The 26,608-nt window shown below is 42.4% G+C and overlaps 1 protein-coding gene across 1 annotated transcript in view; it reads right to left on the bottom strand.

Annotated features, from left to right (window-relative positions):
• TASP1 (taspase 1) overlaps positions 1 to 26,608 on the bottom strand; it is a 257,842-nt gene that overhangs the window by 40,316 nt on the left and 190,918 nt on the right. The window contains exon 12 of the mRNA XM_008141100.3: positions 12,478 to 12,588. Within this exon, the coding sequence (XP_008139322.1) occupies positions 12,478 to 12,588 (111 nt within the window). The remainder of the gene's footprint in view (positions 1 to 12,477; positions 12,589 to 26,608) is intronic.

The following is a 26,608-nucleotide window of genomic DNA, read 5'->3' as shown; positions in this document are numbered from 1 at the left end:
TCTACAAAGAATTAATTTCTTACGTGTTTATATTATGATATTCTAAATTACTGAAATTTTATGTCGTGGTAGTAGGATGTTAGCATTTTTTTTAACTCCCGATTTTATTATTCAATTTATCTTTTCTATTTAAGGTAATCTTTGGTGGCTCCCAAGACCAGTCAGTTGGTGCTGGTTGTTGTTGGGAGTGGGTTGGGTTGGGGGTCTGGGATGGGGGCAGGGAGACCATGCTCACTGGCAGTCCATGTGAGAGCCTGGGTGTGGCAGGAAGGAGATGAGGCAGGAGCAGCAAGCAAGCTGGGGATATGGGACCCACCTCAGGGCCCAGCTTCATTCTCTTCTAACGTTTCCCCATTGGTGGCATTATCTGCAGACTTGGAGGCTTTTTTTTTTTTTCTTTTTCCCTTTTTCGGGGTTTTCCAACTTGCAGAACTCTGGAGGAGGGCCTTTAAGCTCTGCCTCCTGGGCCTTCAATTCAGACTTGTAAAGGGACCACTGGTTATCAACATGGGGCCATTGGGCATGAGTAGAACCATAAATTTAAACTATGAGAAGGGGTCGACTCCCAGTCGGGGCACATACCTGGGTTGCGGGTTCGAGCCCCGGTCCAGACCATGTTTCTCTCATATCAATGTTTCTGTTTCTCTCTCCTACGCCCCCACCCCCCACCCCCGCCTCCCCTCTCTAAACATGTCCTTGGGTGAGGATTAAAAAACACAAAACAAAGAACCTCACTGCCTGGCTTCCCATCCCAGAGTTTCTTGCATGAAAAACAGAACTCTAAAACAGAACTATCTTGGGCTGGACAGTTGCCAAGTCAGCTGCTGCTCCTTAGCCTTAGGTCAAATGGCTTACCCAAGGACATTTTGCACAGGGTTTAAGTTATTCCTTATTGAATAGAGATAAATTCATTGGAGATTTTCCCCCGTGGTTGTTAGGTTCTTTAAAACCCAATGGGAGTTTCATACAAGGATGCTTTACTATCCTAACATAGAATCCTTAAGATTCATATAATACTTGGCCCATTATGGCCATGAAGTAGCTGAGTTGGCTTGCTTCCCTGAAAAACTTTCACCTCTGCACTGTCCTGGGAGGGTTGGGGATTAAGTTCTATAGAACCCCAGTTATACTAAAGCCAAGGAAACAATTATCTTCCCTTTCCAAGGTTCACTCTGACTTGTTCAAGACTAAAGAAGGGTGCTGACTGAAAGGGAAAAGAGAGATGTGGGTCAAATAGTAACACAAGCCCTGAAGGACATTTCTATTCTCTTCCTGTTTTATCATTTTATTGTATTAGAAACTGCAGGAAATAGGGGCCACTGGCTGGGGCTTGGAAGTTCTCTGCTGAAAAGAAAAGCATTCAGTAAAACATGTTTTACTGAAATATGATTTCATTCATTCAACAAATATTTTTTTAGGATTTATTACTGTTTGAGCACATGAAAATTGACTATAAAATTTGTCAAAATGTTTTTCTGAGTTTTAGGAGAACCAGAGTAATAAGAAGTACTTAATCACTAGAATTCTATTCATAAATCTTTGTGTGTTTTTTTTATTTCAGATGGAAAACCTTGTGGCCAAAAAAACTACATCGTTAGATTATAGCTAGAACTATACTTCTTATGATGGAGAAGAAAATTATGGATGAAAATCTATTTGCAATTGTAAAAAGTAGGCTAGTGATATTTAAGGGAAGAAAAGTTGTTTTAAAGCAAACAAAGCAAATTATAGCTACTTGTAATCAATATCTTGGTATTTTAAAAACAAAAATTAAGAAAAAGAACAACACCCCTCTCCCCTGAAAAGAAAAAAACACTAGAAGTATTAATTGGTAGCTACAAAATAGTCATGGGATTGTAAAAGACAGCATAGGGAATATAGTCAATCATACTGTAATAACTATATACAGTGATAGCTGGGCACCTGAAATATCAGGGGAAACACTTTGTAAAGTATGTAATTGTCTCACTGTTATGTTGTATATCTGAAATTAATACAAAATATGGCTGAATGCAAACTGTAATTTAAAAAAATAAAATAAAAACACAAATGCTAATTTTGAATTATATAAATCTCAGAGCACTACTTCAACAGATTAATCCAACTCAGTTGTTGATAAGTTGAAATAGCATGTCTACCTTAAGACATGATATTTTGCCTCTAAGAATAAATTATTTCATTTGCTTCTTTCCATCTGATCTCTCTCTATATAAAAGGCTAAGTGACCTGACTGTCCCACTGTCCGGTACATATGATGCGCACTGGCAATTTAAAAATAAACATTGACTCGCACATGCGCAATACATATAAAGCTCTCACTGGCGCCAATCACACACATGTGTTTCGATCTGTCATTGTCGATCGTGAATTTGGTTGACGCTTCTATTATAGAGAAAGGGCGAATAGCGATATTAAAATATTCTTCTAATTAATTTCCTTTCAATGTGCACGAACCGTGCACCTGGCCACTAGTCCTTAAATAAGAAGCAAAATGCCAGCTTATCTCTTAAAATGAGAATAAAGTTGTAACAATCCCAAAGCACTACTGAGGCACTAAAGAAATGAGCTTCCATGCACAACACTGAACCCTCTTACACACCAACGTTTTAGTTGTACTTTAAAGGAAAGTTATTAACAGCAGATGAACATCCATACATACCTCTTTTCCTAATAACATCCTAATAGCTGACTTGCCTTCTCTTTGAGGGTTATTTTTATGATTGTGTGAGCCCAGCAGAAGCCTAGTCATAAGAGCTCATGGTGGCATGTGCCATGAATTGGAAATAAGTGATATTGTTGGGGCCCCGAGAATGAAGTTCCTTTGAAGTGTTTGTGTTTCTACATGCTTGTCAAATTTTTAATGCCAGTAAAACCAAAAGACGGTTTAGAATTTTAACTTACAGTAAAAGGACATTTTATCTTTTTCATGTTCTGGGAAGCACCAATTCAACTGAACATTTTTAAAAATTTTTAAACTATAGCTAATTTTGGTAACAGTGACAAAAGTAGTACTTGATAAAGAATTTTGCCTGTTCTGAAAAGGGAGGGAGCACCACATTCAAGTTCTAATTGGCAACTGAAGAACAGTTTGACTTGATAGAGCTAAGTCTAGAATGATAAAGGAACTCATTATTCTTTTAGTTAAATATGTAAAAAACTGCAAAACCTCTCATAGAGGAAATCATATGATATACCATTTATGTAAAGTGCAGACAGGCCCACATGGGGCTTCAAACTTATGGGTAATGGGCAATTTCTTAAGCTGAATGGCAGGTCCACAGGTGCTCATTTTATTATTGTCCTTTATAACTTACAAATATATTACATTCTTTTTTTGAAGTTTATTTTTATTGTTGACACTATTACAGATGTTCACATTCCCCCTCTTTGTCTATGACCACCGCCCACCACCACAGCTGTCTGTGTCTATGGGTTATGTATATATGTTCTTTGGCTAATCCCTTCACCTTCTTTCATGCTGTCCACACACTCACCCCAGCCGTCCCCAGCCCTCCTCCCTGCTAACAGCTATCACTCTGTTCCACGTATCCATGACTCTGTTTTATTTTGTTCATCATTTTATTTTGTTCATTAAATTCCATATATAGTAAATTAGATCATATGGTACTTGTCTTTCACTGACTGGCTTATTTCATTTAGCATAATAACCTCCAGGTCCATCCATGCTATTGCAAAAGGTAAGATTTCCATTTTTTACCACACCTTTTTATACACTCATCTACTGATGGGCACTTGGGCTGTTTCCAGATTATTGTAAATAATGCTGCTATGTCCCAGCTGGTGTTGCTCAGTGGTTGAGCATCAACCTATGAACCAGGAGATCACAGTTCAATTACCAGTCAGGGCACATGCCCAGGTTGAGGGCTCGATCCCCAGTAGGGGGCGTGCAGGAGGCAGCTGATTAATGATTCCATTCTCAATGTTTCTATCTCTCTCTCCTTCTCCCATCCTCTGAAATAAAAAATATATATATAAAAAAAATAATGCTGCTATGAACATAAGAGTGCATATATTCTTTCCAATTGGCGTTTTGGAATTCTTAGGATATACAGGCAGTCCTTGGGTTACATCGGACTCGACGTATGTCATTTCGTGGTTACGACGCCATTTCCCATTTATTTATAAAAAAAAAATTTCCGTCATTTCGACATATGTACATATGTACTTTATGTTTTTTATTATTTATTTACCACAAGTAAAGGTCAGGAATTGTTATCTTTTTTAAAAATTTTTTTTACTGTTTCACTTCATTACTGCTGTGTATGTGCTCCATGTGAGTGACGTAGGTGCTTATGTGGGTGGGTTCCGACTTATGGCGAAATCGTGTTACATCGTGCCATAGGAACGGATCTCCGACGTAACCCGAGGACCTGCTGTATTCCCAGAAGTGGGATCACTGGGTCAAAAGGCAGTTCCATTTTTTATTTTTTTAGGTAACTCCATACTATTTTCCACAGTAGCTGTACCAGTCTCTATTCCCATAACAGTGCACAAGGGTTTCCTTTTCTTCACATCCTTGCCAGCACCTGTTGTTTGTTGATTTATTGATGGTAGCCATTCTGGTAGGTGTGAAGTGATATCTCATTACGGTTTTTTGTTTTTTTTTCATTATGGTTTTAATCTCTCTGATTATTAGGGATGCTGAGCATTTTGTCATGTCTACTGGCCATTTGTATGTCCTCTTTGGCGAAGTATCTATGCAGGTCTTTTGCCCATTTTTAATTGGATTGTTTGTCTTCCTGGTGTTAAATTGTATGAGTTCTTTATATATTTTGGAAATTAACACCTTATCAGATGTATTGTTGATGAATATGTTCTCCCATACAGTAGGTTCCCTTTACATTTTGTTGATGTTTTCTTTCACTGTGCAGCTTTTTAGTTTGATGTAGTGCCATTTGTTTATTTTTTCCCTTATTTCCCTTGCCCTAAGAGATATATCGGTAAAAATATTGCTATGAGAGATGCCTGAGATTTTACTGCCTATGTCTTCTTCCAGGATTTTTATGGTTTCGTGACTTATATTTAATTATTTTATCCATTTTGAGTTGATTCTTGTGTATCGTGTAAGTTGGTGGTCTAGTTTCATTTTTTTTTTTGCATGTATCTATTCCATTTTCCCAACACCATTTATTGAACAGACTGTCTTTACTCCATTGTATACTCTTAGTTTTTTTGTCAAATATCATTTTGGCATACATTGATATCTAGGCTCTCTGCTCTGTTCATTGACCTATAGGACTGTTCTTATGCTAGGACCACTCTGTTTTGATTACAATGGCCTTGTAGTATAGTTTGACATCAGGCATTGTGATACCACCAAGTTTGTTCTTCTTTTCTCAAGACTGCTGAGGCTATTCGAGATCTGTTTGGTTCCACATAAATTTTTGGAATATTATGTATAAACTCCATTGTCAGCATCATGAACATATTCCTAGATTGCAAGAATCTGAGTAAGGTGAGAGTAACTTCAAGGGAAAGTAAAAATTACCATGTGTGCTCACCAGATGATCAGGCACTGGCTTAACTGTGGGCCTCAAATCTATTTAGGATGAAGGATTCCAACATAGGCTTATCACAAAGGCTGCTGGTCAAATAGCCTTTGCACCCTCTTAAGGGTCCCTATGCCTCCTATTCTGAATTGCTTAAGATTTCCCTTAAATACATGGAGTCTGTTTCTCATTGGTCTCCATGCTCACTGCTTCCTACTAATCACTCTAAGGCAGGTGCCCCTGAAGTTCACAAAGTCTGTCAGGCTCCCAACAGCAGAGTGAGGGCAGGCTACATGAGAGAAAATGTACCCATATAGTGAGATTGGCCTTTTACGCTACATATTTGCATATATTCTAATTACTTGTATTGAATCACAAGCTTAAAACGAATGTGTATTTATTTATACTATTATTAACCATACTATATACAGTGGCCTCAATAAAGCACTTCTATAGTGGCCTGGAAAGCACATGTAATTGTACTTTAGCAGGTAAAAATATATTGGTTTTTCTTCTCTAAAAGCAAGGAAAATTAATTATTCTCAGCTGTTTCATTCCAGGGACAAGCATTTGCTTTGCATTAAAGCAGTGATTTGTAGGCTAGGCTTTGCCAGCATTTTGTGATCTGGGGGGTGGGAGGTGGGAGGACGGGTGCTACAAACACATTCACATCCAAATTGTCCTTTTACAAGGCTGTTTGTTGGGGCTGTCTTCTGCGATCCATTGAAACTGTCTCCAAACGATCTTCTTGTTCCTGTGCACTCATCATTATCCAATACTTTCTACCCATATTGTTTGTTTTCGAAAGCTTGTGAGGTTATTTTATGTGACTTATCATTTTTCTAAAAGAGTGGCCAATTTCTTTCAAAATTTCTGCTAAATTATCAATAAGGATATTCCATTTGGTGCTTAATTTATTCATCTATTAATTATTGGGAGCCTACTATGAAGGGTAAGTAGAAAGCTGTCCTCAAATGATTCACAATCTGGTGGTACGAGTCTTATAAGGCAGTGAATCTTCTAATAATTGAAAAGATATTTCAAATCCCTGTACTGTCCATGTGAGTCACTAGGGTTCACTATTCCTTTGAAATGATTGATTTCAGAAAAAAGTTAAGAAGTGCTGGCCTGGAGGGAGGAGCAGACACTTTAACACATAACTAGGATGTGTCATGGTGAGTGCCAACTGCATGTTGCAAACAGAACACAAGGAAGGAACAAATCACCTGGGAGAAGGGCTTCCAAAGGATTGTAGGAAGATTCCCTTCTGACCCAGGTCTTAAAGAAGGAATGTAATTGGCCCAGGGCATTTTAAGCAACAGTGACAGCTTGTGAAAGTTACTGGGGGTGGGGGGTGGGGGTGGGGGATGGGGGGTTGGGAATCACCCTTTGGAAGAAGACTAAGCAATTTGGAGTGGCCAGAACTTGGGGCTTTGCAGATGAGTGGAGAAAAACTAGTAGTCAGAAACAGCACTGAAAGCATGTTCTGGGGTCATATGAAAGAAGTGCATTTCCCATTAAGTTAAGTAGTTCCCATCTACCTTGTTGGAAAATGAGCAACTGAGGTAGGACTGTGAGTGTGTGTGTGTGTGTGTGTGTGTGTGTGTGTGTGTGTGCAACCTCATTGGAGAAATAAAAGTAGAGAGCATGAGAGTGATAAAGAATATATATTTTGGTTTTACTAGAGGCCTGGTGCATGAAAATTCATGCACTGGAGGGAGGGGTCCCTCAGCCCGGCCTGCCCCCTCTCATAGTCCAGGAGCCCTCAGGGGCAGGAGGCAAACCGGTGATCAGGGGAAGGTGACGCCTCCATCACACCTCTGCTGCTGCCACTGCCAGCAGTGCAAGCCTTGGCCGGCCCTGGTTACCTGAGCCTCGGGCATCCCTGGGCGGCTGGGCAGCCGCCATCCAAGGCTTGCCTGCACTTTGGGCCGGCCCTGGGCGGCTGGGGGGCTGAGGGGACTAGGGGACTCCGGAGGCTGGCGCACCGGCGGGGCTGAGGGGACTGGGCACCACTATCTTGTAGCTGTGGGCACCGCCATCATTGAAGGCATGGCAGTCAATTAGCATATTCTCTCCTTATTGGCTGTGGGTGCCGCCATCATTGAGGGTGTGACAGTCAATTAGCATATTCCCCCCTTATTGGCTGTGGGCACCACCATCTTTGTGATGGCATGAGGGTCAATTAGCATATTCCCTCTTTATTAGATAGGATAGGAAGTTATTCAACATTTACTTAAACACACAAACAAACTAATTACATATACTTATACGGCTCTTGTTTTAACCACTATCATCCCTCTGATCCTGGGATTGGTGTAGCTCTCTAAGTCACAGTTGGGTCAGGTTCTCTTTTTTGCCCTTTCTGCTTCAGGACAGTCTGCTTTTCTCCTAACTTCCCTTGTTTTTCAGACCATAGTTGGGTTCTCTATATAGGGAGAAGTCTGGTGGTAGTATGGAAGTGGAAGATGAGTAGAGGTGGGAAGGAGACAGTCTGGAAATGAGTGACTAGGGCCTGCAAAGTAGAGGGCACTGATCATATCTGTCCCAGAGGCTCCAAAGAAGAGAACCAGAATTCAGTGATGCATAGTGAAGTCTGAAGTCTGAGGTGCCTACAGATGCAATAGAGCATCCTGATTTGCCATTGTAGATTGTTACACAAATTAGAGGACCATTTGGCAGTGAGAGGATTCAGAAGGTTTATTAGTTATCTATTGCTGCATAAATTATCACAAAAATCTAGCCGTTTAAAACAACAAACATTTATTATCTCAGTTACTGTGAGTGAGGAATTAAGGAGTTTCTCATGAGATTTCAATCAAGAAATCTGCCCAGGGCTACAGTCATCTGAAGGCTCACACTCAGAGGTGAGGCAGTTGGCAGGAAGTCTCCATGCCTCATTGGGTGTTGGAAGGAGGTCACACTTTTTTGCCACATGCTGTGTGAGTGTCCTCACAAGATGGCTGTTAGCCTTTCCCAGGATGAGTGTTCCAACAGTGACAGCAAGGAGAAAGCCACAATGCCTCTTTTGACCTCTCCTCAGAAGTTCTCTCAAGCTCCATTCTGCCACCATTTCTGTTTGAATTTGTTTACCTTCTATAATTGAAACTTTGTAGCTTGAGTGGAGGCTTAGGCCTGGCTAGGGCAGGTGGAAAGCTTGGCTTCCTCTGTTACCTAGGAAACCTTGCTCGCTGTGGCTGTAGCCATCTTGGTTGGGTTAATTTGCATACTTGCTCTGATTGGATGGTGGGCGTAGCTTGTGGGTGTGTCGGAGGTGTGGTCAATTTGAATATTTGTTTATTATTAGGTAGGATAAATGAGAAGTCATGGTCCAAACATGAAGCAAATGAAGTTGTGGCCTGATTTGGGGCAACTGATGGGGTGCCACACAGAAGAATCCACCTGAGCTTCACATTTGAAATATTCTCATTTTGCAGGCAGAGGTTTATGACAGACACTTTCCTTATAGGTATAATCCTCCACTACCGGGATCTGCAGTGAATACTATTTACACAATCTTGATACTGTCAATGCTGATTACTAATTGCCACTGTTTGGAATCAACCTATCATCAAAGATAAGTAGAGACAAGTATAGCTACAGGACAGAATGTAAATGTTCATAACCATGACAATAATGGTATGGTTGCTAGAGGTTAGGTAGGGTTGGGAGTGAGAGGAGGAAAAAGGAAAGGAGCACATGAACTTTCCTATTCTTACATAGTTTAAGGGGTGAGGGATAGTTGATTATATAAAGTTGATGAGTCAAGAAATAGTGTGTTAAAGTAGCAATAAAATTTAAAAATATAATTTCAAGCTAGAGAAGAATTCTAACAAAAGTCAGGAGGAAAGGGGAGTGGAACTGGTGTGAGTTGTGTTAATCTCCCCCCACCCCCCCACCAAAGAGGCATAATTTACTGACTAATCCAGAAATAGAAGCATGAATACATCCCACAGAGTGAAGGTGTTTCCACAAGAATAACCAGATCCAGAGACTGGTGGCTCTAAGAATGGGGCAGCAAAGATGGCTTTTCATCTCCCTTCCTATCCTTCTGTACCATGTTTGCTTTCTTACTACATACTGAATATACATAACTTTTTTAAAGCCCAAAATGTAAACATCCATGTAGTTTGTAGCATCTATGAGTTGATACTAGTATTCACTGAGTTTTAGTAAACCTCACAAACATCAATCCCTCTAGTTCACTTTAACAAATTTCACTTATTTCATAAATTGACCCTACATTTCATTCTTCTTAAGACAGAGAAAATTACTAACTTGCTAATAAAAACTATTTAACATAAGCAAAAATTCTATGATTTATCCTTAAATATGCATTTCTATTCAATACCACCAAAAATACCTTACAACCTTCAGGAGTAACTCTAATGGGCAAGAGACCAGGCTCAGTAAAGAACTAACCCTCTGTCCAGATCAGTCCATGAAGCAGTTTTAATAACTGTCCTCCCAACTCCTCATACCAAGGGTTATTCTGAGTCCTTTTGGAAAGCCCAGCTACATCCTCTGCATATTCTAAGATCAAACTCTCTACTATCTAACTGGGAAAGATATTCAAAGGATTCAGCAATGATTAAGAAGCAAATGGTTAATGTGCCCTAGTTTAACAAAAGGTGGCCATTTATTTATTTACTAGAGGCCCGATGCTTGAAATTCTTGCAAGAGTAGGCCTTCCTTCCCCTGGCTGCTGGCACCAGCTTCCCTCTGGCACCCAGGACCCAGGCTTCCCTCTGGCTGCCAGCAGGCACCCGGGACCTGCGCTTCCCTTGCAGCCCCAGCTTCGTCCAGAAGGTCGTCTGGAAGGACATCTGATCTAATTAGCATATTATACTTTTATTATAGATTGGTTTGTTTTTTAAAAGGTGGACATTTAAAACAAAATTTCCCAAAGCCAAATCAGTATCCTATATAATAAAAGGGTAATACGCAAATTGACTGTCACTCCAACACACAAGATGGCTGCCCCCATGTGGTCAAAGATGGCCACCCCCATGTGGACACAAGATGGCCGCCCCCATGTGGACACAAGATGGCTGCCACAAGGTGGCCAGCAGGGGAGGGCAGTTGTAGGCAATCAGGCCAGCAGGGGAGAGCAGTTGGAGGCAACCAGGCCAGCAGGGGAGGACTGTTAGGGGTGACCAGGCCAGCAGGAAAGGGCAGTTAGGGGCTATCAGGCTGACAGGCAGAAGCAGTTAGAGGCAATCAGGCAGGCAGTCATGCGAGCAGTTGGGAGCCAGCAGTCCTGGATTGTGAGAGGGATGTCCAACTGCCCATTTAGGCCCGATCACACCAGGATCAGGCCTAAACGGGCAGTCGGACATCCCTCGAGGGGTCCCAGATTGGAGAGGGTGCAGGCTGGCCTGAGGGGACCCCCTCCCCCATGCACAAATTTCGTACACCAGGCCTCTAGTCAAGTATAATAGGTAGAAAGAGATTACCAAAAATATGATGAGGTTGGTGGTCAGAATCCAGGTGAAGAAAGAGGCCCTTTATATAAAAGTGCTTTTTTTTTTTTCCTTTGAGAAATGAGGGAAGAGATTTTATGAAAGCTCTTTGGGCTTCTATAGAGAAAATACTGTTTACACTCATAAGAAATGCTCAGTCTTCTATTTTATACTCAAAGAACCTCAGGGTATGAAGAGACTTGTACTATAACAATCCACAACAATCATACAACATAGATCAGGCACCACCCACACTTTCTATAAGGAATTTGATACAAAGGTCTGAACTACCTGTGAATTACCTATACTGCTCATATAAAAATTACTTAGAGAAGAATGGATAAATACAGACTGGAATATCCATACAATGAAATACTATACAACAATGGAAATGAACAAACTAATGACATGTGTAATAAGATGGATGAATCTAACAGGCTTAAGGTTGACTGACCACATCAGACACAAATAGTGCACATCCTATGATTCCATTTATATAAAATATAAAACCAAGCAAAACTAATCATGGTGTTAGAAGTCAGCATAGTGGTTAACTTTGGAGGGGGTAGAGACTGGGAGGGATTACAAGGGGTGTTCTGGAGTTGTAGTAAAGTTCTATTTTTTTATATGGGTACTGCTTACATTGGTGGGTTCGCTTTGTATCAATTTGTCAAGCAGTTGCAGCTATGATTTGGGCACTTTTCTGCATGTATGTATACTTCAATTTAAAAGTCAATAAAAAAATAACATACAAGGCTCCCTGCTAGTTTATCTGGGGCCTTTATGCAGATTTTTCTAAATGCCCCCTCTGGGTGGATGAATTAGAAAAAGACACCCCATGGACAGAGGTAGCCTACAAGTTTGGGCCATGGCAAGTGGAGAGCAGGCTGGGTTTTATCCCCACTGATGCATTTGGATAGACACAAAAGCACACATCTGGATGAACATCTGCAAATCTGAAAAACACTCATTTGGTCCGTCCTCACCACAGCTTTATGAGAGGACATGGCAGATGTCCTTATTTTACAGATGTGGAAGTGACAAAGAGCAGTAAGACTGATGCATGAAGGTGTCGCAGCTAATAAGCAATGGAGTCAGGATGGATTTCTAGGCCAATTGTTCTTCACATGGTTCTGGTTTCTTTTTGGGAGGGAGGACAGGAAGGAACTCTCTATGTTACTGTGTATATTGTTATGGGTCATCTCAAATGTTTTGTAGAATAAGGCAGGGGATAAATACATGGTCCCATATTCTTAATATTGAGCTTTTGTGAAGGTCCTTGGTTCTAAGCCCATTTGAAAACTATTCTCTACGCACAGACTCAGAAGTAAACATTCATCTTTTGGATGTTTATCTATGCAAAAAGATCAGGAGAATAGAGAACGTTACATGTCAACAGAGCATCCTGGCTCTCCCACAGCTTATTGACTTAAGGATATAAATCTTTCCTTGTCTTGAAAAAATGAAAGAGAAAGACACACACATACTGTTTATGTCCAGCTTACCTAGAAGTGTCTGCTTATTTTGGGAGGAGTCGGGCTCTGCAGAACATCTGCAAGATCGAAGAACAATCACTCCTCCAAGCACACCATCTTCACTGGCCAGGAAAGGTGAACCTAGGCAGAAATGACTAGTGATCACTTCTCAGTCAATTTTACTATTTTCATTTGATTACTACAACAAAAATGTGCTATGAATAAGATCTTGAACTATGCCCATTTCCTGACAATCACCATTGTTCCTGCCTTGTATAGGCTTGATAGCAAAGGCAGGCTGATGCCTGAACAGGGGTCATTTGGCAAAGACGGTGCCAGATGCTGCCAAGAAGACTTGAGTGGGGGTGGAGTGTGCATTACTGTATTCAGAATGGAACTGGAAACACTACCAGATTAAAGGACCAAACACAAATACAGAAAAAAAAAAAAAAAAAAGCTCAGCAACTCCCTTTGATCAGCTCTTAGGGATCACTTCCCAGGCCCTCCCTGCTGTCAGGGGCATGCCACCAAAAGCTTTGATTTAGTACCTTAAATTCAATTTTAAACAATAAGCCACAAATTTTATTACAAACATGTTAAAACACTCCCGAAGGTTTACACAAATAAGGGTGAAACTACATTTCTATTAGAGTCCAGTGGTTGGAAATGACTGGCCTCTGGGATCTCACACACTAAGCCGCCGTGAGCATTTCAAGAACACGACATTTTAGGACCCCTCTTGCCTCCTCCCCAAGGACATCTTCCTCAAACATCTGGCATAGCAAGTGAGCACGTGAACCCAAGTGCTAGCAAAGAAATTAGGAAAAATAAAAGCCAACCAAATTGGATTTGGGGGAGCTCTGGTTAAACTTAGTAGATGAAACACATGCGTTTATCTCCACTCTTTCCTCAAATCCCAGCAAGCTGAGGGGAAAGGAAGATAAAAGGGAAGGCCCAATAAGGACAGAGAAAAAGACATACAGTGTGGGGGAGGGTGAAATGACCTGAAAGAAAATGGGCAAAGGAGACCTATGAAAGCTGAAACGTAAGCTTCCAAGGAGTTGGGTGGGTGGGTGAGTGGATGGAGGAGAGGTTGGTTGGAGTGAGGGGACTCCTATAGGAAATCACACAGTTTTGTCATAAAACCCAAAGAGCACCAGAAGTTGGAGGCTTCAAGTTCTTCTGAAGGCAGGAGTCTGGGATGGGGTTGTAATGAAGATGGTTGGCTGTATCCAAAAGAATCCTGGGTTCCTTATAGCTGGTCCAAGTTCAAATGTCTCTACCTCTTCCCTCTGCAATGACTCAGCACTCCAAACCATGGCAAATCCTGCCTTTGCCCCTCGCTTCCTCTGAAAAGCCTCTCAGTGCACCCGGTACTGCCCACACTGCAGCAGGCTCCGGTCTGGCCTCTCTGCCCCACTCATTCAAATCTCTAAATTTATTAATTCAATAAATATGTACTATGTGCTAAAACTTTTCTAGGTATTGACGATACAGCAGTGAACCAAACAAAATCCCTGCTCACATCTAGTTGAGCAGGTTGGAGGACAATAAACTCAAGTCAATAAAGAAACCCATTTAGACAGTAGTAAGTGTGCTATGAAGAAAATGATTCCCAGTAAATGACAGAGGGTGTGACTGGGGCAGGGACTACTGTACATCAAGGGGCAGGGAAGGCATCTTTTGGTAAGGAGCTAATAATCATGTGAAGGTCTGGGGAAAGAGCATTCTAGGCAGATGAAGCAAACAAATGCACAGACTCTGAGGTGGGAAGGAGCTTGGGTTCAGAAAACAGAGGGGCCAGAGTGGTAAGAGCCAAGTGAGAGAGGGGAAGAGATGGTAAACCATGTGTCAGAGAGTGGCAGGGTCAGGCCATGTAGGGTTACACAAGGAGTTTGGATTTTATTCCAAGTGTGATGAAAAGATGATGCAGGGCTTTAACCAGGACAATGATAGTTTTTACTTACACTGGACTGGTTGGCAGGGCAAGAGTGAAAGCAGCAAGCCACCAAAGAAGCTGCCATGGCAACCCAACTGAGAGATGACAGGGACTTGGGTGAGGCTAATGGCAGCGGAGCAGAGTGGTAAGCCCACAATTTATTCTGTAAGTAGAACCAACGGGGCTGTTTATGTGAGGGGCATGGGAAACAGAGATATCAAAGTTTACTCGAGTAAGAAATATGTGCCCAAGCTATGATCAAACCATTCAAAAACCATCAATGGCTCCCAACTGCCCAAAGAAGGATGTTCAAACTCCTTACCCTGACCTAGCCCTTCTCTCCCTTCCCAACCTTCTCTATTTATTCTTACACAAGATATGCTCTAGCCAAATTGGACTCCTTGTATCTCATTTCCCCAAGGTCTATGGTTATGAACTGTCCTTCCAGGCTCCCGTTCCTCCCATTAACTGAATCTGTTCTTCAGCTCACTGCCTTTATACAGACCCAAGGTCTGTGGGGTGAGGATATCTGATTCACCTTTCAAACCATCTTAGTGACTAACAAAGTGCTTTCACTTATACACCACCTTCCCCATCCCCAATCTCCTCAAAACAAACACACTCACACACTCCTGACTTGTGTGGCATGTGGCATGAGGACGATACGACAGTATGTGAGTGCTCTGAAGGGGGTGGGGTCCCAAGTCACCAGGGAAGCTTAATATCAGGGTTCCTCATCCTTGGTATCAATTCATTCGATAATTTAATGAAACAAGAATTAGAGATATCTAAAGATTCCAAATTTTTCATGGGAAGTACTCAGATTTCGTATTATCACTGTGATGTTAAAAAAAAAAAATACTGACTCAGACAGAATACTTTTTTTTTTTTTTTTTTTTTTAGTTCCAGGGTCAGAATTGTGTTCTTAAGCAAGATATATTTAAAAACAACCCATGCTTCAGCTTCTTTAATTAAAAGATATCTTTCTGGGTTATTATGAGGATTGATTTTATGTACGTGAACTTTGTAACCTCTAAGGTACTAAACATTTGGTGATAGCAATACTGATGGTAGGAAGACACTTTATAGCATTTTGCTGGTTCTCAAAGATTATCATGTTGAACAAAATCTATTAAGTACCTACCTGGATAACCTTCTACAACAGCTGGAACCAGTGCTCAGCTGACATTCAGCAATTAGGAGGGGTGGTGATAGGGTATCAATTTCCCAGTTAAAATGTTAAATAGTCCAATATAATAAAAGCCTAATATGCAAATTGATGGAAGGGCAAAATGACAGGTCCCTATGATGCACACTGACCACCAGGGGGCAGACGCTCAATGCATGAGCTGCCCCCTGGTGGTCAGTGAGCTCCCACAGGGGGAGCGCTGTTCAGCCAGAAGCCAGGCTACAGCAGTGCTAAGGAGCAGTGAGCAGGTGGGCAGTAAGGAGCAAGGTCCTGGACTGCGAGAGGGCACAGGCCAGGCTGAGGGACCCCGCCCTCCCAGTGCACAGATTTTGTGCACCGGGCCTCTAGTATCTGTATACAAGGAAACGCTATTTCTTACTGTTCCCAGTAAGAAAAGAAAAATTAACATGGAGTGACATGTTGGGCACCATGGTAGATGCTTTCTGTATCCATACAGAAAACTGGTGTCTTCCCTGGCTGGTGTTTCTCAGTGGACAGAGCATCAGCCTGCCCACCAAAGGTTCATGGGTTCAATTTCCAGACAAGGGCAGGTAACTGGGTTGCAGGTTCAATCCCTGGCCTCAGTCGGGGTGCATACAGGAGGCAATCAATTGATGTCTCTCACATTGATGTTTCCCTCTCTCTCTCTCTCTTTCTCTCTCTCTCTCTCTCCTTCCACTCTCTCTAAAAATCACTGGAAAAATATTAATATATGTGCAAAGAGTTGCTTAAAATAAGTGAAGAAGATTAAAGAAATAATAATAATTAAGCCTCCTTCACCCTAATAAAATGTCTCAAATAGATTATTTAAATGCCCCAGTCTATAACTGCTCTGGAATGAAATTATAATTACAGATGGTAAGAAACACATTCACTGTGATCAAATGTGTATAATCTGGTTATTCTCTTAGATTGTAAACTCAGACTATAAACAAATGAGACAACTACTTATTGAATTTTGTGCCATAATCTTTAAGTATGAAGAATCTGAAGAAATGAAAAGGAGAATCACACTAAGTATTAAAATAAATATGTCAATGGAAATATTAATCGATATTCTTTTGATTGCTAGTGCGAGAATTGCAATAGGAAGGATTTTAAGTAAAAAGAATGATTGCTGACTCATAAAATCCAAGAGAAAAATATCCAAACTTCTGGAAGGGTAAGGATGTGATGGGTTTCAAGAACAGCCAAAAACAGCTTCTTTTACTAGGGATGGCAATGCCCATCACAGCCCATAGCTGTATACCTGACATTAATCCACCAGAGAGACTTCCTCTCTTTATCAGATTTACCATTCTTGGGGCCATCAATCAGACTCAGAAAGATAGGGAAACGGACTGGCCTGGTTTTGGTCAGGAATCAAGCCTAGAACAATCAATTGTGACCAAGAGGCCGTGGGGTGGGGTCACAGACAAACAGACAAATTCCCAGATAGACACAAAACACAAATGGAGACAACACTGGGGTATGGAGCCAGGCACCCAGGATCCTACTTGAACTTAGACAATCCACTTCACCTCTCTGAGCCTTGCATTAGTCCCTCATTTGAAAAATTAGGAGACTGGATTAATAGTCCTTGGTGTTTCCACCAGTTCTAACAGGCATAGTCCTAGGGGTACTGTCAGCTTTAGAGACTCAATGCCTACCCATAAGCAGCAACCAGCCATTACCTGATGCCAGCAAGCACCTTTTGCAAAACCTGATACAACGCTTCCTCTTCAACATGTGAGAACTTATCAAGAGAGTGATTCTGTAGTTGGACAGCAGCTGCTAGTGTTCCATCTTCCAATCACACTGAACAAAGAACCTCTGTCTTTCTAACACATTTCTGGGGATTTCTTTCTTCTTTTTAATGTCTATATGCCAAATCACTTGAATGCCATTTTCTCTTGGAGGAATTACACATACTTTGGGAAAAATAAATATACTGATACACACAGAGACAGATAGTTGGGTGGTCAGGTGAGCAAGAAAATGACCAATTGGGAAATAATTAATGTTTTCTAATGAAAACACATACCTCTAACTCCAAAAGAATGATAAAGATTACAAATATTCTTTAAACACAGAAGCAGGGTAACAGTTTATACTTCCTGAAAGACCAAGGACCTCTCCTCTAAAAATGCCTTTGTTAGTTTACATGTCTTTCATAGACATGAAGTATGAGCACAATGATGTGAAGACCTCATAACACAATGAGAGGAGCCCATCACTAAGTTCAAAGCACTGGCTCCTTCATAAAGTGCCACTATATTCAGCCCTGGAAGAAAAATCTACAGATTGCTGCCATTATCCTATTAGACTTGTATAAACTTACCTGCATTCTATCATTTCCTGCCCTCACAAAAATCCCAATGGAATGATTATTACTAGATTCATTTGGTAGGTGAGAAACCAAAGGAAGGGAAGAAAGAAGCTGAGGCACAGGGAGGTGAATGACAGGCCTATAGAAACATGCAGAGGAAGGGGGAGGGGGAGCAGAAAACAAAACCACTGCCCCAGATCCTCTCACTACAAACCCTGAGATCTACACCTGTTCCTCAAAACCCATCTCTACACAGTACCACAGTATGTGCAGTTTGCTGGTAATAAGCAGTGTGTTAAACACTATAATTTAACCCTTTAAAGAGGAGAGTTGAGTGAAGCCAATGACCCTTTTGAAATCCCTTATCTACCAAAATGTGAAAGACAGGAAAAGTTAACTTGTTTCAGGACATAGAATTCCATTCCATTCCATCAAACTATAATCAGAACCTTAACATACTCAGTCAATAAGTCGTGGTCACATCTTTGCAAATATGTTTCCCAGTTTGTCATATATCTTTTAATTTTTTCTATGAGTTTTTTTTTTTTTTGTAATAGATAAGCTTTTAATGCTTATGTGTCAAATTTATCATTCTTTTTTCCTTAGAGTTTCTGTATTGGACGTTTTACTGAAAGGCCTTCCATAATCCAAAATTACAAAATAAGATGTCCATGTTTTCTGTTAGTACTTTTATAATCTCAGTTTTTACATTTAAAACTTTAGTCCATCAGGAACTACTTCTGGTGTAAGGACTACAGGGGAGGGCCTGCTCTACTACTTTTTTCCTAAATGGTCAGCAAATTGCCTAACATAAATCTGTTGGCAAATTCATCTCTTACCCACTGATGTGAAATTCATTTTTATTACATATTACATTCCCACATGTATTTGCATTTATACCTACATTATCCTGTTTCACTGATGAAACTATTCCCACAGATACAGAATGGCTTTAATTATGATAGCTTGACATTATATTCTATCTAATCGGGCCAGTTTCCTCTCATTATTCATTTTTTTCACAATATTCTTTGTTACTTTCATATGATTTTTCCATATTATTTTTAAAATAGGCTTGCTTAGTACTCCTGCCTCCCTCTCACTGGAATTTTCATATGAACATAATTTAATAAGACTGTATTTTGCCCTAACCGGTTTGGCTCAGTGGACAGAGCGTCAGCCTGCGGACTGAAAGGTCCCAGGCTCGATTCCGGTCAAGGGCATGTACCTTGGTTGCGGGCACGTCCCCAGTAGGAAGTGTGCAGGAGGCAGCTGATCCATGTTTCTCTCCCATCGATATTTCTAACTCTCTATTCCTCTCCCTTCCTCTCTGTAGAAAATCAATAAAATGTATTTAAAAATAAATAAATAAATAAATAAATAAATAAATAAATAACTTGTATTTTGCATAAGAGTCAAGCTATCCTGGTCAGTTTTACCCAGGAAAAACTAAGGATGGAGTCAATTACATTCTTGACACCTCCAAATGCTGGAACCATGTGGATTTTTAGGCAAGGAAATGTGATACGGTACCCCTAAAATATAATTTGCAAGCACAGCTCTACATAGTTTAAAAGAATCAAGTATGTATCTTTATAGAATGTCTTATGGGAGCCCAATTCCTCGCAGGGCCGAGCGATTCCACCTTTGGCTGTGGTTTATGTTGTTGCTGGGGCACTGTCGGCCACAAATCTGGTTTACTGCACAATTGTGTTTGCGTTCCACACCCTGCATGACAGCAACTTTGCAGAGTTCCCTCTCACACTCCGGGACCCCTCGGGGGATGTCAGAGAGCCGGTTTTGGCCCGATCCCCACAGTCCAGGCCGAGGGACCCCACCTGCCGGAGGGACCCTGCTCACTCTGCAGAAGCCGGACTGCGGAAGGTTGGCTCCAGGGTGTGTCCAGCCCATCTCGCCCAGTCCTGCCCTGCCAGCCACCTTCTAATTAATTTCCTTTCAATGTGCACAAATCAGTGCACTGGGTCACTATCTTAATATATATAAAAAGCCAGGGGCCGTCATGACCGAAACAACCGGACAAACGACCGAACAGCAGGCTACATGGGGCGACAAGGCCGGCAGGGGGATTAGTGAGAGATGACCAAACAACTGAACAGCAGGCTGCGTGGGGAAACCAGGCTGGCAGAGGGGCAGTTGAGGGCAACCAGGTTGGCAGGGGGGCAGTAAGGAGCGACGAGGCCAGCGGAAGGGGGGGGGGCAGTAAGGGGTGACCAGGCCAGCAGGGGGGGGGGCAGTTGGTGACAACCAGGCCAGCAGGGGGGGGCAGTTAAGGGCAATCAGGCCAGCAGGGAGAGGCGGTTAGGGGCGATCAGGCAGGCAGGCAAGTGAGCTGTTAGGAGCCAGCAATCCCGGATTGTGAGAGAGATGCCCAACTGTCCCCCTCTTTCGGCCTGATCGACCCTCACTGCCCCTCACTGCGCCCCCAGTCAGACATCCCCCAAGGGGTCCCAGATTGGAGAGGGTGCAGGCTGGGCTGAGGGGTCCCCCCACCCCGGTGCCTGAATTTCATGCACCAGGCCTCTAGTTTCTTTTATAATAAACCAGTAATCTAGTAAAAGGAAACTGTGTTTCTGTGAGTTGCTCTAGCAAATTGATCTCAAGAAGAGGGACACAAGAACCTCCAATTTAAAGCTGTAGGTCAGAAGAACAGGTGCCAATCTGGTTTTGTGATTGGCATCTGAAGTGGATATAGTCTTGCGGAACTAAGCCCTTACCCTGTGGGATATGATGGGATCCCCAGGTAAACAGTGTCAGAATTGAGTTAGACTGTAGCACATCCAACTTGTATCTGGTGCGGGGAAACCCTCACATGTCTGGTGACCAGGAGCATCAAAACTGAAGTACTGAAAGTGGAGGAGACATACAGGAGTGTGGTTTTCCTTAGCACACAGTGGATGCTTCAGTATTTCTTACATTTGTTATTTTACTGAGTCGATAAATAGATTATTATGTAGTAATATTATCTACCAGTGCTTGAAATTACAACTCTAGATCTATAAACATTGCCCTGCTTACAATGTGAACTTTAAGTGAAACTGTTTTATATTCAGATATAGTGAGCTAGCATATCGTGAACCCATCACAGGGAAACACCCACTAATGCAGGAGCGCTAGACTGCAATTAGACATTGCATCAAGGCAATTATATGTGGAGTGTTGTATCTCACTTGAATGTACTTCTGATACAGAGTAATTAGCTATATTAATAATAGGAAAGGAATAAATGCAAGGCCAGACATTATAGGTATGTTCCCTGCAAAACACTGAGGACAAAGGGAAGATAGCCACATGCTATCTTGGGAAGGTGCTTCCTGTTAGTCACACCTGGGAACCAAGGTCATTGGCCAAAATGGGCATGGCCACTGCAAGTTCCACTCATGCTTGGCTTCCTGGCATTCTCCCGTGTAGCCCACTGCCATGCGGACACCCCACACACACACTCGACTAATGGACTGTAGCTAGCCTGATGCTGTGCTGGACCCTGCTCCAACATGGAAAGGAAACTCTGGACACTGACTCTGATTTTAGCTTTACTACATTTCTTCTATTACTGCACTAAGGGAAATGGTTGGAAACTCAGGGGTATAATTCCATAAAAATAAACTTTCTACCATATCTCATCCTCCAGAAATGCTTCTTTCAACAGTACCCCAAAAACCCTACTCCAACATACAACAGGGAAAGACATGGCATGTTTTTCTCTGACAACAATTCTCTATTTTGTATTTTATTTTTAATGTAGTCATTGAACTTATTGAAATACCTGCTCTGTACTCAGCATTCTCCCAAGCAGTACAGTATGCAAAGTAAAAAAAGTTTCTGAAAAACTTATAGCCCTGTTGGCAAGACACAATTTACTTACATAACAGTGTATAATAACATATTTAGTTAATACATATACAAATACTTATACTATGCACACACTGTAAATACGTGCATGTGCCCACTAGAATGTATGGACAGTTTCAATGTCTTGCTCACCAACTGCCATGTAGAACAGTGTCTGACGCAAACAGGTGATCAATAAATATTTGTTGCTGAATTAATAGATAGCCCAATAGTGGGCCTGTGTTAAGTGTTTTAGGACTTAATAAGGGCAAAGTCACTTTATTTGACACAGGCTTCCAGGTGGAGCAAAGGGAAAGTCTGCCCTTAGACAGTAAGTTGAACTGGGGTCCATGTCATGGCACCAAGCAAGCATTAGAATGAGCAGTCACTGCTCTTGACAATTTTCCAAGGTGAACCTTGAGAAAGGTCATAAAGAAAAGTGCAGAGAGCTCGAATAAATGACCTGGGCCTGGAGAAGGGCTAAAGGCTGCTTGGCCATTCATGTGGAGAGCCATGCCATTCTGGCATAGGCATCACTGGAAAAAGAGGCGACTGGGTTTTGGCATAGAGGGCAGTTTGTCATCACAAGAAGATAAGAATTAGTGAGAGGAGCCAAGAAGGAAAAGGACAGCGGAGTCTGGAGATCCAAGGAACAACAGTGTAAGAAATGTCTACGACTATGCAGTGGGAGAAACAACACAAGAAACAGATCAAACTGACTAAATCGAAAATATCACGGGGAATGGCAAGGAACCACGATCCAGAACTGGTCGACTTGCGGAAATGGTAACAGCAGAGGAAGGAACAGACTGGGGGCATCTTGTGGCAAAAGAGAAGGATGAGATGACAGCTTTGAAAGATGGCAACTGGTGCTGCAGAAAGTAAAAAAGGTGGTATCATTTCCAAGATCTTCTGCTTAGCAAGCTGATGACGGCGGTCATAATAACTAGGGACTTAACTTGCTATTAAAGCTCCAACAATATTTTTAATTGTCTCAAAACATCAAGCAAGCACCGCTAGACCCAAAGCTCCCAGAGTGAGCTCTTGACTTCCTTCTGGGAGTGGCACACCTAAGCTGGGTTAAGGAAAGTAACGAAGCCTATATACTGAAAGGGGAGGGAGGGACAACAAAAAAGCGACCCATCAATTGTAACAGTGTATGTATATCACTGTTACTTTTCCTTCATTTATTCTATAACTATTTGAGTGTCTATTAATGGCATACTTAATGCTATTCTGGGATTGCAATGGTAACAAGACATGAGAGGTCCTAGCTCTCAGAGAGGTTACCTTCTGATGGGAGAGATGGCCAAAGGAGCAAATGCACAAATGTTACTTATAATTGTGACAGCCTCACAGAGGAAACCAACGAGGGGCTGAGATGAAGATGAATGGGGGCTGGCAGAACTCACTGCTGACAGGCCTTTCTGAGAAGGTAGCATTTTTATTGTGATTAAAAGATAAGGAAAAAAGAACCAGATGAAGATTGAAAACAGGAACGTTCCAGGAGGAGGAAACAGGACATGTCAATGTCCTGAGGTGTGACAGAACCTGGGAATTTAGAAAATCAAGAAGATGACCAAGGAGGCCAGCATGCCGAGCAAGGGAGGAGAGTGACAGGGATTACAGAGACCATGAGGTAATGTCTGTATTTTATCCTCTTTATAGTGGAGGACCATCAAAGGCATAGAAAAGGAATTAGAACAGCTGCTATGTCAACAGTAGATGGGACTGGGAATAGCTGTCAAGAGAAGAGGGAGGTAGACTGCTGAGGAGGCTTCTGTGGTAGTCCAGGTAAGATTTCCTCAGTGAATCGGAGAGATACTCCCATGTGCCCTGTGGCTTCCCTTTCCCTGGGCCCAGTGAGATGGCCCAGCATGGCTGAACAAACCAGACCCATCCCATCATACTGAGTCCATAGGGCAGCAAATGCTGCTTAAGAGTAGACGTGGGACCAAAAGAAATTCCACTGGGGACTGAAGGCAGGTGCTCTACCAAGAAGAGCATTTGGATCACTGCTCTCCGTGTACCACGCCGGAAAGTGTGCAAGGGGTCACTGACCTCAATCTGTCATTTTAATCAAGTTATTACATGTCCTGCCATCATCATGTAAGATCAGCTGCAGTGCCTCCAGCACAGTCATCCTGGGCACAGATAGATCTACTGTTGCCTGTGAAATTCTATCCCTAGCTGAAGGCTCCAACTTCCTTCCCTTCATCAGTCCATCACAGGCCTTGTTCATCTCTGCAATTCCCGCCCTGTCCTCATTCAGTAGAGCTCTAATTTGTTAACCTTAGGTGCTGAGCAGGATCTATATTTCAGCTTGTCATTCTTTACTAAATAAAGCCCTGAACTTTTTTTCACCTTCATTGTGCAATTTTAGCTGCCTTGTTTAATTGTGGATTTTTACAGTCTACATGCCTAGAAGCCTTGGGCTGTGGGTAATCATTGACTATGTCTAATAAATAAACAACAACAACAACAAAAAGATCTGCAGAGGTAAACCATAAATATCTTAAAAACTACCTGATAGGCAAAAATGAAAGTTATGACTTTTTAAAAATTTTAAACATTATTGGAGAGAGATCTGGTCATTACAGAACAACCAGAAAGAAAGCAACAGTAACCAAATAATTTAATTTCATTTCTTCATTTGTATTTGTAAACTAGAGGCCTGGTGCACGAAATTCGTGCACGGAGGGGGGGTTGTCCCTCAGCCCAACCTGTACCCTCTCCAATCTCGGACCCCTCAAAGGATGTCCGACTGCCCGTTTAGGCCCGATCCCAGGGGCCTAAACGGGCAGTCAGACATCCCTCTCATAATCCAGGACTGCTGGCTCCCAACTGCTTGCCTGCCTGCCTTCCTGATTGCCCCTAACCGCTTCTGCCTGCCAGCCTGATCACCCCCTAATCACTCCCATGCCAGCCTGTTTGCCCCCAACTTCCCTCTCCTGCTGGCCTGGTCACTCCTAACTGCCCTCTCCTGCAGGGTTGATCACCTCCAACTGCCTTTCCTTGCAGGCCTGATCCCTCTCAACTGCCTTCCCTTGCAAGCCTGGTCCCTCTCAACTGCCCTCCCTTGCAGACCGGGTGCCTCCCAACTGCCCTCCCTTGCAGGCCGTGTGCCTCCCAACTGCCCTCTCCTGCTGGCCATCTTGTGGTGGCCATCTTGTGTCCACATGGGGGCAGGATCTTTGACCACATGGGGGCAGCTATATTGTGTGTTGCAGTGATGATCAATCTGCATAGTTCTCTTTTATTAGATAGGATAGAGGCCTGGTACAGGGGTGGGGGCCAGCTGGTTTGCCCTGAAGGGTGTCCCTGATCAGGGTGGGGTTCTCTTGGGGCATGGGGCGGCCTGAGCGAGGGGCCTGTGATGGTTTGCAGGTGGGCCACGCCCCCTGGGACGCAAGCGGAGACCCTAGTATCTGGAATTTATTTTCCTTCTACAACTGAAACTTTGTAGCCTGGAGCAGAGCCAAGCCTGGGGCTCCCTCCGAGGCCCGAATCCATTTGTGTTGGGGTTATAATTGAAACTTTGTTGCCTTAAGTGGGTGGGCCCGGCCAGGGTGTGCAGAAAGCTTTGCTTCCCCTGTTGCCAGTGGCAACCCTGGCCTGCTCTCTCAAGCTCCATTCTGCTGCCATTTGTTTGAATTTGTTTACCTTCTATAATTGAAACTTTGTAGCTTGAGTGGAGGCTTAGGCCTGCAACGGCTGGCAGAAAGCTTGGCTTCCTCTGTTACCTAGGGAACCTTGCTCTCTGTGGCTGTAGCCATCTTGGTTTGGGTTAATTTGCATACTAGCTCTGATTGGATGGTGGGCGTGGCTTGTGGGTGTGTCGGAGGTATGGTCAATTTGCATATTTGTCTATTATTATATAGGAAGTATCTCTACTAGAATTACTATGATATCAATGGCATTGAAAGACCAAATTAATGTGTCAGTTACCTTTAATTTATTGAATAATAAGCAGTAGACCCCACCAAACTCAAGCAACTCTAAGGAAAAAATAATATCTGGGATAAAGCTAAAATATCACTCTTAAAAACTCTGGGCCCAGCTGGAGTAGCCCAACTGGTTGAGTGGTATCATGAAAAACCAAAAGGTTCAATTACCAGTCAGGACATATATTCTCTCTCTCCCCATTCCTCTTTCTAAGCATGTCCTTGGGGGTGTGAATAAGAGGAGAGGAGAGGGGAGGGGAGGGGAGGGGAGGGGAGGGAGAGAGAGAGAGAGAGAGAGAGAGAGAGAGGGAGAGGGAGAGAGAGAGAGAGGGAGGGAGGAAGAGAGGGAGGGAGGAAAGAGAGAGAAGGAGGAGGAGGAGGAGAAGGAGGAGGAGGAGGAGGAGAAGGAGGAGGAGGAGGAGGAGGAGGAGAGGGAGGGAGGGAAGGAATGAGAAGGAGGGAAGGAAGGGGAAAAATAAATAAAAATTCTGGGAATTCTACAGGTTTGCAAGTTTATTCAGATACACAGATACATACACAGAATTTCATCAAGAGAGTTTTTATGTTAATAAGCTGAGATAAACATTGAAATGTCACTCTGAGAATCTGAGGAATTCCATATAAGCAAGGTCTATTTTGGACCTGTCTCCCAAAAAGGGATAATTACTAAAGAGCAAAAAGGTCCTCCACCCACAAAATTGTCAGAAACATAGAAATCAAGTGAAGCACTACTGTGAGACTCATAAAAAGGTCTTAATTTGAAGAGGGGACAGAGGGATGTTTTCATTTGCACGTTTTCAATTATGCATATCCACCAAGAAAGACAACTAAATATAGCCCAGTCAGTGGTGGCACATAAAACCTTAATCTAGTGTGCAACCAAAAAGGTTAACATTAGAAATACCGTTCAATCCGAAACATTTCAAAACAGC

Source organism: Eptesicus fuscus, chromosome 12, assembly GCF_027574615.1.
Source record: "Eptesicus fuscus isolate TK198812 chromosome 12, DD_ASM_mEF_20220401, whole genome shotgun sequence".
In the NCBI taxonomy this organism is placed as follows: Eukaryota; Metazoa; Chordata; class Mammalia; order Chiroptera; family Vespertilionidae; genus Eptesicus; species Eptesicus fuscus.
The sequence above is the reverse complement of the archived record's forward strand: the minus strand, read 5'-3'. Positions and strand labels throughout refer to the sequence as shown.